The 14767-nt window shown below is 49.1% G+C and overlaps 1 protein-coding gene across 1 annotated transcript; it reads right to left on the bottom strand.

Annotated features, from left to right (window-relative positions):
• Nucleotides 1-291: 291 nt before the first annotated feature.
• capn3a (calpain 3a, (p94)) lies at nt 292-14742 on the bottom strand. The gene is made up of 22 exons (XM_047015145.1): nt 13014-14742; nt 11998-12067; nt 10236-10354; nt 9945-10078; nt 9536-9704; nt 9159-9242; nt 8985-9079; nt 8226-8303; nt 7813-7973; nt 7282-7451; nt 6971-6982; nt 6339-6547; nt 4684-4720; nt 4394-4471; nt 4141-4198; nt 3918-3982; nt 3041-3109; nt 2798-2876; nt 2502-2618; nt 2333-2391; nt 2190-2243; nt 292-1984 (listed from the first exon to the last, which is right to left on the bottom strand). Exons 1-21 carry the CDS (start codon nt 13263-13265, stop codon nt 2217-2219), a joined length of 2142 nt encoding a protein of 713 aa, XP_046871101.1. The 5' UTR covers nt 13266-14742; the 3' UTR covers nt 292-1984; nt 2190-2216.
• Between the last annotated feature and the right edge of the window lie 25 nt (nt 14743-14767).

The raw sequence follows: 14767 nt of genomic DNA, 5'->3' as shown, positions 1-14767 counted from the left end.
TGAGTACAACCGGGACGTGTTGTTTTGAGCGATACACTTTTAGACAATTATTTTTGTTTTGTTTTTTTCTTGATCTTCATGTAGTCAGTCAGTGTGGTAAAATAAATGCATGAAACTTCTTGTAAGATTTCATTGCAGAAATTCAAGGCCATAATAAGTGCAATGGTGTGCTTTTTGTGTGAGTTTAGAAAAGTTTAATTGAAGTGGAAGAAAGTTTACCCATTTAATTTCTTTTTTTCCATGAAAACCCTTTACTAACTTCTGTTGGTAATTTTTTGATGGGTTTTAATATTTTATTTTGGATGTTGCTCACCGAATATTAGGATTGTGATGAAAGAATTTGGTGCAACATGGTAACTTGGTCTGTGAAGATTTAGGTTTGCCGTGAAAGTTAAGCGGAGGTTTAGAGGCGTTTTAGAGGAGTAGTAGTGTGTGTTTCCATGTGTGAATGTGTGTGTGTGTGAGATTTAGTCCTCATTGTAGAGATGATTACGAAGTCATCCCTTTCTGTTATTCCCATGAATGAGTGAGCTTATATCTTGGGTAGTGATTTTATATAGCTGTGATCCTGTTATAGAGCTCCTTGACTCTGGGATCCTTTTTACGAGGAGGAAGATGGGAGGAAGCTGTACTACGCCGAGGCTTCTTTAGGAAGAGCAGGCTGGTCTGAGAGGAAGTGTGTGAAGGAGATGCTGGAGGAACACAAGGCCCTGTGCCATACTTCACCCCTTACAACACATAGAACTGGAGCAAAGCTCACTTAATATGCCTTTTTTTTACCGACGTAAAACTGCTTTAAACAAAAGACAACACAACTATACTCCTTTACATTCAGTTTTTATCAGTGTGATGAAGAAGCAGTTGTGAAGACACACCTGCTGTGGTGGCGGTTTGCTTGGTTGGGTCGGACCGGTTTGGGTGGGTTGAGATCTCGGTCGACCTTCCAGGCCCCTGGCCTTCCCAGACGGGCTCCCCACTTGTCTCCTCGCTGTTTTAAGGCTGGGGAAAGCATGCAATTGAACTCTTACCTGTCATTCCTGAGTTTCTTTGACAAGTTTATTTCAAAAGTTGTTAACTTTTAACAGATGTTTTGTACCGAAATATGCAAGTAAGTGCAATATAAATAAAAGTTCAGATAAAATATCGCAAAGAAAAAATATTTGGGAAGTGTTTTGGGTCCTTTGCCTTTCATTTGCAATGTTGTTTATGTGCATGAAAACTTTTTTTTTTAAGGATTTATTATTAGTCACTTGGAGCACTAGTCAGTTCACAGGTATTCCTTGTTCCTGTCCCCTACATGAAGAGAAGTGAACCACACTACCCCCCTTCAGTTACAGTCAAACCAGTAACTACACAATCATTTATTTGTTTAAAAGGGTTAAAAATGCAATACACTCATTTGACCAAAGCTTTAATTAGAAACCACAAAAAAAAAACTAAAAATGTCCAACCCATAGCCGTGTCATTTGGGCTCCATAGTGACCGTGAGTGTGCCTGCTGAGGGAGTCCTCTGGTGTTCACGCCAGGGGCGGTCTGGCTCTCCTTCCCCCCCCGGCGGAGCGCAGGGTTGGGGCCCCCCAGGCCGCTGCCACCTCGCCCCCTGGGGCAGGGAGAAGGTGGAGGAGGCTGCCCCACACCCGGTCCTCCCGGTCCACCCATGAGCAGCTCACCGAAGCGATGTTGAAGAGAGGGCTTTGGGTCGGTTTGGTATGAGAAAGGTCAAAGGTGGTGTGGGGGGAGGGCGGGGGTTAAGCAGAAGTCTCTCAGAGAGATGAACAGTGAAAGAGATGGATGACTAGAAGGAGGCTGAGAGGTATAATGACAGAAAAAGAGAGGTTGTGTGTGTTTGATGCCTGAGAAAATGATACGGAACATGTGGTATGGTTGTGGTCAATAAAAAAAAGAAAAAACAAGGCGGATGACTCCAGTGAGACTGCGCGCTTCGGAAGAAGGACGAGGCTGAGATATCTAAGAAGCCTGAGACCTGCAAGGAGGGAGTGGAGAGAGAGAGGGAAGGAAGGAAGGGAAGGAGGGAGGTCAGGAGGAAGTGAGTAAGGAAGAGGGGGGGATGGTAGAAGAAGGATGGAGCGAGGGTGTGTGTGTGTGTAGGGTGGCTCGGTGGGGGGTTGGAGTGTGTGTGGAGGAGCGGGGCGGTTCTGAGTGAGCGGCGAGGCTGCCTGGCTCCTCACCTGGGAGAGGATGGGGGAGGGGCCTGTCTAGGCATACATGGTCAGCTGGAGCCACTGTACGGAAGAGAGGAAGAGAGAGAGGGGTTAGCGCCCACGGGCCCACAAGCCCCTCAACACTGAAGCACGTCAAGCAGAGATCTTACCTCCAGGACGCTCAGACTGATCGTCCCGTCGCCCTCCTGGTCGAAGGCCTGGAATGCCCCTGTGGGGAGAGACAGCAGACGGCGTCAGGAACTGGAGGGGGGGGCGGGGGAGCATGCTGGGGGGGCGGGTGGGGTGTGTGCCGACGGGGGGACGGGGGGCAGTACTTACTGAACATGGCCTCCAGACGCACCAGACAGCTGATGAAGCTGTCAAAGTCGATGTTCATGCTCTCGTTGGCGTAGCGCATGGTGATGATGTCATAGAGCTGGTTGTTGAGACGGAAGCCTGAGCGGAACATAAGACTCATGACTGTACAGTGACAAGAACATTTACAGAGTCAAATGTAAATGCATGGAGCACACTGAACAGGCTGTGGAAATCTCTTTGGAAAACAACGCTTCTTGGATTTTGCTTGTGGTCTTACGGTGTGTGTGGTGTGTGTGTTGGGGGGGAGGGGCTGTTACCTGCATCGTTGACAGCGTTCCTCATCTCGTAACTGTTGATGCTACCAGTCTGGTCTGCATTGTAATGTTTAAAGATTCCCTGGTGAAAGAAAGACAACGTTCCGAATCAGAACCTTCTCACCCGGAAACACATGAAGGTGACCACTGAAATACGGTTCGAACTCTGATCTTAGATTTTCAGCTGGATTTTCTAGTATGTCGGTTTGGATGACTGTGGGCTGAGTGTTGAGCTGTGCTGGTCACCTGCCACTGCTTGATCTTGTTCCAGAGGTGTCTGAACTCCTGCAGGTTGAGCCTGCCTGTCCCGTCCATCTACGCACACAGTTAAGGACACCACCATGTGTGTGTGTGTGTGTCACGGACTGCCGGCTCAAAAGAACCAACTGTATTACTGATCTCAGGCCCAAATGATTTGATCATGTTTGTATCATAGCTGGACAGTCTGTTGACCACTGTGTGGTTGTGTGTAGTGTGGTTGTGTTGTGCGTGTGTGTGTGGTGTAGAGGGCGTGTCAGGTCAGTAACTAGGATACATTTATGATGGATGAGACACAGACTCAATACCTTTGTGTATTTTGCTGAAGTAAATTTAGCCTGTACTTGAATACGTGCCTACAAGTTGGTTGGCATCATGTATTTCACGAGACTAACAACATTTTCATAACTAATTGTGGCAAATTGTTTTCAATTGTTTGCAGTTTTGGTTTGTTTTAACGACAGTTAGCAACTACTAGCTTATAGTTAGTTTTAGGTTCTGTTTCTAAGGTGACAAGTCACTACTGGTCCCATGAAATCCGACCTTCCATGTTGTAATGATGTTGTTGTCTCAACCTTGATATGTTCAGCCAGGGCTAGTGAGGCACTCCTGACTCTGCCAGGAGTCACAGCTAGCTGCCTCTGCAGACCATACAGTCAGGGGTCACAGCTGGCTGCCTCTGCAGACCATACAGCCAGGGGTCAGGGGTCACAGCTGGCTGCCTCTGCAGACCATACAGTCAGGGGTCACAGCTGGCTGCCTCTGCAGACCATACAGTCAGGGGTCACAGCTGGCTTCCTCTGCAGACCATACAGCCAGGGGTCAGGGGTCACAGCCCGCTTAGGGCACTCGATACAAAGGATACGTCCATCAGAGCTATCATACTCCTGCAGCTCTCCAGACTGAAGCCCTCTGTGTTCAGGTCCTTATCTGAGGGGGGGGAGGAAGGAGGGGAGGAGAGGGAGAAGGATAGGTGAGGAGATGAAAGGGCAGCGAGGGGGAGAGATGGATGAGAGATACAGCTGTGGGTGAGGAGACCAGAACTGTTATCCAGTCAGTCACTAAGATGATCAAGCTTTGGCTCTTACGTTGGGAAACCACCTTGTTGAGGACGTTCTTCAGTTCGTTGGCTGAGATTTCCATTTCCTGTGTAGGGAGGGACGCAATTGGAGTTCACATGGATGCCAGATTTATGTAAATATACACATAATAACCAAACACCGAAACAGGATCAAACTTCAATTCACCAGAGATGTTCATCTACACTTCATCCATCCATATGTCCATCTATCCCTCCATGTATCCCCCCTCCTCCCCTCCCCTGGTCCTCTCTCTACTCACATCTCCAGCTATCTCCTGAAAGATGTTCCTGAACTGCTGGTCCTCATCACTCTCCTCTCCTACTGAGGCAGGGGCAGGCTGGAGGAGAGGAGGGGGGAGAGAGGGGGGACGGAGAGAAAGAGAGACCTGTGTCTGATATAATATCTGAGGTCACCTATTTGTCAACTGACGCATCAGCAATTCAAATGATAAATATGACAAGTTGGAAAAGACAGCAGAAACCAGACAGTAGAGAAGTGATCTCCTGGGAGACCAGAAGGCGTGTGATGAAGAGAGGCGAAGCTACTCACCACTGGGTGGTCGGCCTCGATCCTGTTCTCTATCTCCCTGAGTGAAGACCAACAAACAGCAGTTACTATGACAGCAGTCATCTGGATCATGAGACTCATGATCAAACTAGTGTGTGAGTGATTGTCTTGATGATAAGGAATTACTACAATCTAATCCCGGAATTTAAATGAATGACATTCTGTTAGGGTGTCTATTCTGTAAACCTGTGCACTATATTATACTACATTAAATTGTGGGTGGCTCACAGTTCCATTCATTTTTATATTTTACTCATTTAGCAGGCGCTTTTATATCATTGACCAGTATACCACACTCTTACCATCTCACAGTGATCCTGTAAACACAATCTTATATACCACCTGCTTTATGGACAAGAGTAGGTTTGTTTGGGTTTCCTCTTGAAAACATAAGAGGTTTCCTACTGTTGAGTGGAGCATTTCTTGTGCTATGTGGAGCACTTCCTGTGACACTTTGTGAAGCACTTCCTGTACCGTGTGGAACACTTCCTGTGGTGCTGTGGAGCACTTCCTGTGCTGTTGGGGATCATTTCCTGTGTGAAGTTCCTGTACCAGAGGAGCTTGTTCCTCTCCATGTGTGCACGGCAGGGGAGCAAGGCTTTCCAACAGACTCTCATCTTGATGCTGTGACTCTATATCCGCTATGTGCTCTGACTCTATATCAGCTATGTGCTCTGACTCTATATCATCTATGTGCTGTGACTCTGTATCAGCTATGTGCTGTGACTCTATATCAGCTATGTCCTGTGACTCTATATCAGCTATGTGCTCTGACTCTATATCAACTATGTGCTGTGACTTTGTATCAGCTATGTGCTGTGACTCTATATCAGCTATGTGCTGTGACTTTGTATCAGCTATGTGCTGTGACTCTATATCAGCTATGTGCTGTGAATTTGTATCAGCTATGTGCTCTGACTCTTTATCAGCTATGTGCTGTGACTCTATATCAGCTATGTGCTGTGACTCTATCAGCTCTGTGCTGTGACTCTCTAGTGCTGCTTTGACTCTATAGAATTGGTTTATCCTGTAACTCTCTAGATCAGGTATCTGTCGTGACTCTCCGGAGCGGCACTCTGCTCTCCTAGTTTCTCTGTGTGAGCAGGTGCCTCCAGGAGTCCTCCAGGCTGTTTCTCAATACTGAAAGAGAATGTTTACCGGTGCATGCCCACATGGGATGTCGCTTGTCCTAAAAAAGAATCCATAACAGCTTCGAACTGGGGCCGATTTCTTCCAGTTCTACAAATCAAATCGCCGTTAAAATTGTTTGTCCTTGGTGGTTGTAACCCCATCCAAACATGCCCCAGGCGTCCCTAACCCCCGCCCCCCACCCCACACAGGTACCCCTATCCCAGACACAGGAGCATACACTCCAGGGGGAAACACCCCATCTGGACACAACCTAAGGCACTGTCATATGTCCATGCTGTTGGAGTATTTTCTGTCTAAAAAGGAGAGCAAATACTCCAGTAGAATGGATCGAGCATGTCTGCATGTGAATCACACTGCAGATTAGCTACAACACCGCTGGCTTCTTCTCCCCTCAGAACCACTACACAGGATCACCCCTCCCCTCCTCTGTCCCTCCCTCCCTCCACACCCCTCCCCCTCCTTTCCTCCCTCCATCATCTACTCACTCTGAGGTGTTCCTCTTTTCGGAGAAGACTCGGAGGATGAACTCGCCCTCCTGGTGGGGCTCGTAGGTGGAGGGCACGATCACGTACTCGCCGGGGCTGAGGCGGAAGCGCTGAGTCACCTCCCGCAGGTTGATGTAGGCCTTGCAGCGGGCCTTCGAGGCGTTTACCAGGAAGAAGTCCTTCTGCATGTGCTGCTTGTTACCGTGCATCTGGAACCGCGGACCAGAGGAAGGAGAGAGACACAGGGAGAGAGACACAGGGAGAGAGGGGAAAAGACACAGGGAGAGAGGGAAGAGACACAGGGAGAGAGACACAGGGAGAGAGACACAGGGAGAGAGACACAGGGAAGAGACACAGGGAGAGAGACACAGGGAGAGAGGGGAAAAGACACAGGGAGAGAGGGAAGAGACACAGGAAGAGAGACACAGGGAGAGAGACACAGGGAAGAGACACAGGGAGAGAGACACAGGGAGAGAGGGGAAAAGACACAGGGAGAGAGGGAAGAGACACAGGAAGAGAGACAGGAGGAGAGAGACATAGAAAGTGAGACGCAGTGAGACACATAAGGTGAAATGGATATACTAATATTGTGTCAAGACTCCATGGAGGGATTCCTCTTTATGCCTCCTTACCTCCTTGGGAACCTAGGGGGAGACAGAGAGCAGAGTGAGTTGTAGAACTGAAGAAGATCTTCCCGTTTTCATGACATCAAACATTACAGTAACCAGCTGTGAACATGCAGAATTTACGGCCTACAACAAGCAGACATCCTGGCTTTCTCAAGATCAGTATGCATCATGTGGGTATGGATATGTGTTTTGGTGATGCGTGTATCCATACATACATGCGTGTGTTTCAGTGATCGTTGTAGTAGACGTGTGTGTGTGGATGTTTGTTTTGGTGATGAGTGTACTTGGCGCGCATGTGGACTTTTCGGCGGCACCTCGTAGATGGCGAACCCGATGGTGTAGAGGTTGGCGCCCATTTTGCGTTCTTTCCGCCGGTTCTTCTGCATCAGCGTCACCACGAAGGTGCAGGCCACCTCGTTGTCCTCTGGGTCGTCATCCTCCTCCAGCAGACGCAGGCGGTACTGAGGGTTGGTCCAGAACGTGTCTGTTGGGGCAGAGGGCAGAAGCAAGAAACAACCAGATCAGATCCACAATCTCCTGGTTGGATTATTTGACTGAAGCAGTATGGCAGAGAACAGAGCCCTACAAGCCCCCAGGTGTGTGTCTCCTACCTTGTTAGCCCCCAGGTGTGTCTCCTACCTTGTTAGCCCCCAGGTGTGTCTCCTACCTTGTTAGCCCCCAGGTGTGTCTCCTACCTTGTTAGCCCCCAGGTGTGTGTCTCCTACCTGGCCAACCCCCAGGTGTGTGTCTCCTACCTGGCCAACCCCCAGGTGTGTGTCTCCTACCTGGCCAACCCCCAGGTGTGTGTCTCCTACCTGGCCAACCCCCAGGTGTGTGTCTCCTACCTGGGTAGTTCCTGCAGCCTCCGGCAGAGCAGCCCCTGACCCAGCGGCCCTCGTTCACAGACACGGTCCATTTGTGGATCTTATCATCCTCCAGGGCGTCGGGCGTCAAGTTACAGATCTCAATCTTGGTGTAATTCTTCCTGAAATCCTCAAAGGACATCCTGACACAGGAGAGGGAAAGTAGAAAACCATGACTAGACAGTAGAAACCATGACTAGACAGTAGAAACCATGGCTAGACAGAATAAACCTTAACTAGCTAGTAAAAACCATGACTGGCCAGTAAAAACCCCATTTAGACAGTGGAAAACCCTGAATTGACAGTATAAATTATAATAAAAACCAAGAAGGAGGGGGAGGAGTGGACGGGGGGTTGGAGGAGGAGAGAGGGTGGTGGTGGGCGATGGGTCTCACCAGAACTCTCCGTCCTCAGCACTCTGGTGATGCAGCTTATCCTTCTCTCCCTTAGACAGAGAGGTCCACTCCTTAGAGCTGTGGAGCACACATGGTTCAGAGATGGTTCAGACATGGTTAGCACATGGTTCAGACATGGTTAGCACATGGTTCAGAGATGGTTCAGACATGGTTAGCACATGGTTCAGAGATGGTTCAGACATGGTTCAGAGATGGTTCAGACATGGTTAGCACATGGTTCAGAGATGGTTCAGACATGGTTCAGAGATGGTTCAGACATGGTTAGCACATGGTTCAGACATGGTTAGCACCTGGTTCAGAGATGGTTCAAACATGGTTAGCACATGGTTCAGAGATGGTTCAGACATGGTTAGCACATGGTTCAGAGATGGTTCAGACATGGTTAGCACATGGTTCAGAGATGGTTCAGACATGGTTAGCACATGGTTCAGAGATGGTTCAGACATGGTTAGCACATGGTTCAGAGATGGTTAACACATGTTTCAGACATGGTTCAGAGATAGTTTACACAGACACTCACATCATCATAGCCACTGAACTACTACTGCAGCACAGGTACACTCATAAAAAAAGTAATCAGACTCAATACAGTGGATTGATGACCACATGTCACATTTCTACCATCACCAATACCATGTTTACAGTGGTATATCGTCTGTTTGAACCCCTTCTGACGTCAGCCGTGTCTAAGTGTAGGGATCAGCAGAGCAGAGACGCAGGGCAGAGACGGTCACTCACTTATCGCTCCAGGGGCCATTCCACTCCACCTGGCCCCAGGGGTTCCTCAGGCGGACCAGGCGCACCTTCGACTCTTTCTGCTGGGAGTGTTTACACTGTGGAGGTCACACAGGGGTCAAGCAGGGGTCACGACCGGGTCAAGGTAGAACCACAGCACGTTTGAGGGCTCCTCACCTCCTCCACAGCGGTGACCGAGTAGGCGTGGCCCTTCACCAGGCCGGTGGTGGTGCGGGTCTCGAACCGGGCCGGGACCAGTGACTTGAAGAACCAGGATATATGCATGGATCACATAAAACACCCATTGTGACGTCAACAGACGAGGATCACACGAACATTAAAAGAACTTCGATTAAAAGAAGCCCAACAACGTTTCCTAGGCTGGTGAGAAAACCACCTGTGAGACAATAAGTGTGTTCTAAGTCTTCCGGTTGGTGAGAGTCCTATGAGCCTGTCTCACCGCTTGTCTTACTGCCTGTCTGTCAGCTGAAAGAGCTCGAATTTCTAACCTCAGATGAACCTGTACCTGATCATAATGAAGATAACCGACTCACGTCTATGGAGCAGCCCATGAGGGAGCCTCTCTCCAGGGCCTTCTGCATGATCTTGTACAGCTCCTTGGGCGCCTCCTTCATCTCGTAGAACTCCGTCACGCCGCCCGTGAAGTCCTCCATGGCCTCGGTGGTGTTGCCTCCCTTCAGGGCCTCGTAGGAGCCGTGCAGCCTGACCACACGGGGGCCCAACACCCCGCTCGTCACTCTCACCACTTAAGCCACTTTTGGGTTATTCAGCGGATGTTTTTAGCCCAAGTCACGTAAACATAGTGCATAAGATTAAAATTGGGGAACGATAAATTGTATCTGCCCCAGACATCCACATATCTTGGTTGTTTGTTCTAATAGTGTATTTTTGTGTTGCTCTTAACAGGGTTAGTCAGTCTAATCCTGTTCCCTAGGATCTTACTTGGCGTAGGCCTTCTCCAGAAGAGCGCTCCAGAACTCGTTCCTCTCAGCTGACTTGGTGAACACCAGCTGGTTGTTGAAGGTGGGGATTCGATCGTCAATGACGACGTCGACCCAGTCGCCATAGCGCCAGAACTGAGAGAGATGTTTTTTGATAAGAATGAAGGAGTCAGGATTAAGAAACGTGATAACACACAAAAGGTGCCTCTGTATACATAATAATGAATATTAATTGATTTAAAAAACACGAATTCCTTTGAAAGAGGAGTTTGAGGAGAAGGAAGGTTCTGACCTGGAAGTGGAAGATGCCAGCGTAGCCGTCAGTGTAGCTCTGCTCATGATCAACGACTCTGTAAAGCAGCTTCTCGTTCAGAGTCAGACAGGCAATGGCGGCTAGCAGCCAGCAGTCACCTACAAAACATATTTTCATATCATCATGTCACTAACTTCCATGTGACAAAAACAACACAACTTTCAACTCCTTTTAATTGAGTAAACACAGGACATCCAAACAGGATGTTTGAACATTAGTAACATTTGTGATAATGGAAACAAACTTTGCCAATTTCAGCATTTTGAACTCAAATGGGGTGAAATTATACATTCATATGGCCAAACATGGCAGAACATTTGTTATAATCAAGACACAATTAATTAGTTAAGGCACACATGAGTGTTAACTAAAGTGTTTTTACTGAGAAAATGGGGTTTGGGGTTTAGTTATACTTTCACAACAATCCTCCATCAGAGACACTGACTGTCTCTCCACCTTCAAGAAAAGGCTCAAGACGCACTTGTTCCGGGAGTACAACGGTACCCAGGAATGGTTTGCTTGACCCGATGTTAGTTTCCTCAAGGATCACAATGATTCTTGCTTAGAGACTTGTTGCTCTTGTGGTTAGTGGTAACTGAGTAACATTTTTGTACTCGCTGTGATATATTGTTTTTATTGTTGCTTGTTTTTCCACAGGTACACTGGCACCTATAGCGGTTTATGTTGTTTAATTGTAATTTGCTTGTATACATGCTCTTATGGTTCTTCCCTTTGGCACTTATTTTGGTTGTTCACAATATGTGCTTCATGTTTTGGCTACTCACAATGTTTTGGGGCTATCTTGTTGTTATTATCAGTGACCTTCGCACTTTGTAAAGCTCTCTCTTGGATGTCACTTTGGATAAAAGCGTCTGCTAAATGAATAAATGTAAATGTAAACAGTGCTGTTTTCTGATGGAGTCAAAATATAATGAGCTGTGATGAGGGTTACTGTCCTAGGTGAAGGTTGGTGTCCTAGGTGAAGGTTGGTGTCTAAGGTGAAGGTCGGTGTGTTAGGTGAGGGTTGGTGTCCTAGGTGAGGGTTGGTGTCCTAGGTGAGGGTTGGTGTCCTAGGTGAGGGTTGGTGTCTAAGGTGAGGGTTGTTGGGTGATGATCCCAATTGTCTTTCTAAGAAAAAGACCCAATCAGGAATGCTGACACAAGTGGTTTTGGATTGTGCAGGTGTGTTTGCCACAGTGTCGAAGCGGGTGAACAATGTCAGTGTACAGCAGGGAGGGGGGGAGGTAGGGTGAGCAGCACAGCCTGCCACTGTCCCCCCCGGAGCCCTATTATACACTGACAGGGCCGTACAACAATGAGAAGTGCTGCCGGCCAGATTCCCTTTCCAAAAGAACAAGCACAATATGAAGAGGCCACTGCTGGTGAAGTATGTGTGCGTGTGTGTTTTTCTCTCCAAACAGGTTACAGAAAACTGTCATCAGAAGCACAGTATTATCCTACAGCCTTGTCAAACTATTTTTTTTTCCTCCTTTTGTTGGACCCCAGGAAGATTAGCTCGTCCCACTTTTGTGACAGCTAATGGAGATGCTTTTAACAATAAACAATAATAAACTATACAGGCATCCAGCATTCCTCAGCTCATGTCTCCATAGGTCCACCCGCAAAAAAACGATGAGGTAAACAAACTGCTACGTGAGCGAGGTGAGGGTCACGTGTTTTGTGGTTGTGACTGGATTTGTGTTGCAGTTGGTCTGTGTGCTGAGCAGGAGGACTCTATTACCCAAATCTCCCTGGCAGATGTCTGTCCGGCTGGCTCCGCCCACAATGAACTGAGGGTTCTCACAGATCTCCTGCAGACACAAACATCAACATGGACAATCTGACACAACAGAAGGTTACATAAGCATCATGAACCACTCCAAACTTGACACAACCACTACTGAAGACAGCAGATGTTGCTTAGGTTAGACAAGGAGAGACGCACCTGATCAAGTAAAATATTAAAAAGGAAAAAATCTAACCCACTCATGAGCAACTTTTCCCGATAATTTAGTTGTCAGCGTCAGACATGGACAGTCTGGGACATCCACTAGTTCCAAAAGCTGTTGCATGAACACTTTCACATCCAGAACCCCACAGACGTGATTCTCACTCCTCAAACACCCTCAGCACCGGCCTGAGACCTCCAGGCTGGGGTCTGTAGATCCACTACAACATTCCAGTTCTCCTGCTCCCATGCGCAGGCCACCCCACCCCGTCACCACCCCACCCCGTCACCACCCCGTCACCACCCCACCCCGTCACCACCCCGTCACCACCCCACCCCACACCACCCCGTCACCACCCCACCCCACCCCACCCCGTCACCACCCCACCCCACCCCGTCACCACCCCACCCCACACCACCCCGTCACCACCCCACCCCACACCACCCCGTCACCACCCCACCCCACACCACCCCGTCACCACCCCACCCCACACCACCCCGTCACCACCCCACCCCACCCCGTCACCACCCCACCCCACCCCACCCCGTCACCACCCCACCCCACCCCACCCCACCCCACCCCGTCACCACCCCACCCCGTCACCACCCCACCCCACCCCACCCCACCCCGTCACCACCCCACCCCGTCACCACCCCACCCCACCCCGTCACCACCCCACCCCGTCACCACCCCACCCCACCCCGTCACCATCCCACCCCGTCACCACCCCACCCCACCCCGTCACCATCCCACCCCGTCACCACCCCACCCCACCCCACCCCACCCCACCCCACGCCCAGCCTCCTACCTTGGGCCTCTTCCACACGATGTTCTTGACCTTGTTGGACTTGTGGCCCAGCTCCTTGAAGCCCAGAGACTCCACAGAGGCTGGGAAGGTTTCATCCTCAAACAGGTTCTTCTTCTCCAGGCACTCCTGCTTCAGGGTGCTGTAGTCTTGCCCGCTGAAGCGCAGGGGCTTGCTGAGCGAGCCTTCCCCATCTCTCCTCTCTCTCTCCCGGATCAACCGGTCACAGAAGAAGCCAGCCGGTGTGTAGGGCATTTTGTCACGCCTGGTTGTTTTTTTTAACTGGCTTTTGCCACTTCTACTAAAGTCTTACAAGCCTAAAAACCCTGGCATAAATCCAAACAGCTGACCTCTGATTGGCTGCGTGTCGGTGTGACGTGGTGCTCAGAGGTCATGGAGCAAGACCTGTGGGACATTGACTCCACACTCACGTTTACATTCAGCAAGCACAACGCAACACACGCACACACCTTTTTGTTGCGTTCTCATTGGTCAGTGACACAATGACCTGGTCCTGGTGGTGGCTCTCTCGTGGCATCATTGTTGAGTGACACAAAGGCCAATGGGCAGCATCCCAGGGCCTGTAAAGGGTGGTCCGGGGATGGCCTGCCTCAGCAGAAGGCATTCAAACCTGTCTAAACCTGTTCTCAATGGAGCTCAGCATCGAGCAGTTTCAGCAGAACCAGGCCCCGCTCAGCCAGCGAGCTGGCCAGCACTGGCCGTCATTTTTATCCTTCAGTACTGCGTGGTGGGGTGTCGGTCGACGGCCCGCAGACCGGGTCGACTCAGTCACAACAAACGATGGGGATTACACACTCTCTTCCTGGTGGAGAGTGATGTCACAATAGTGCTCATTAGGCCGTTTATGGCGAACTAGCCAGGATTTGGCCGACGGGTTGTTTGACATCAATGCGGGCGTGTCAAAGTGCCCATGGTGAATCACACCCACCCCTCCTTTAGGATCGAGCACTAACCCAAACCTCGAGGACAGGTCAAGTCTATCCTTTAAGTTTCGCCACCTTAGCCACAATCCTCCCACAGCAACAACAGAAGCGCACACAAAGCAGACCACAACCCCTGGGCCTGACCTTTATCCACCTGGGACCAGGTGAGGTCACCAGGCCAGGGCTTTCTTCACTGGTCATGACAGATACGCATCATAGACACAAACCAGCTCCTCTTTCACAACGGAATAGCGACCGGTTGATGTTTGACGTACAGGGTTTTTATTTTCTTAGGCAAGATATCTTGCCTATACTGTGCGAAATCATTACAAAGTCAGCATTTTTTTTTCATCACCACTAACCTCCTGCTTATTCACAATCAAACAACATTTAAATATTCTTCATATTGCAGTGGACTAGGTCTATCCCTGGTACATGTTATTTAAACAAGTATTATAAAAGTACTATACTTTCAAGTACTATACTATATAAAGTACTATACTATATAAAGTACTGCTATGTTCTGCTATGTATAAAGTACGAAACTATGAATTGCTATACTACAAAGCTACTACGTCACATTGTCCTTGAGAAGTTATTGTTGCACTTTAGCTGAGATGAGATATCCGAAAATAAGATTATTATTTGTATGATAAAAGCATTTGTTATGTGAATCAAATGTACTTCTCCTCCACCGCCAGCCCCCTACTCCTCCAGTCCCAGCCCCTACTCCTCCTCCTCCTCTGGCCCCCTACTCCTCCAGTCCCAGACCCTACTCCTCCTCCTCTGGCCCCCTACTCTGTGTGGATCTCC

This window comes from Hypomesus transpacificus, chromosome 3 (assembly GCF_021917145.1).
Source record: "Hypomesus transpacificus isolate Combined female chromosome 3, fHypTra1, whole genome shotgun sequence".
NCBI classification, from domain to species: domain Eukaryota; kingdom Metazoa; phylum Chordata; class Actinopteri; order Osmeriformes; family Osmeridae; genus Hypomesus; species Hypomesus transpacificus.
The sequence above is the reverse complement of the archived record's forward strand: the minus strand, read 5'-3'. Positions and strand labels throughout refer to the sequence as shown.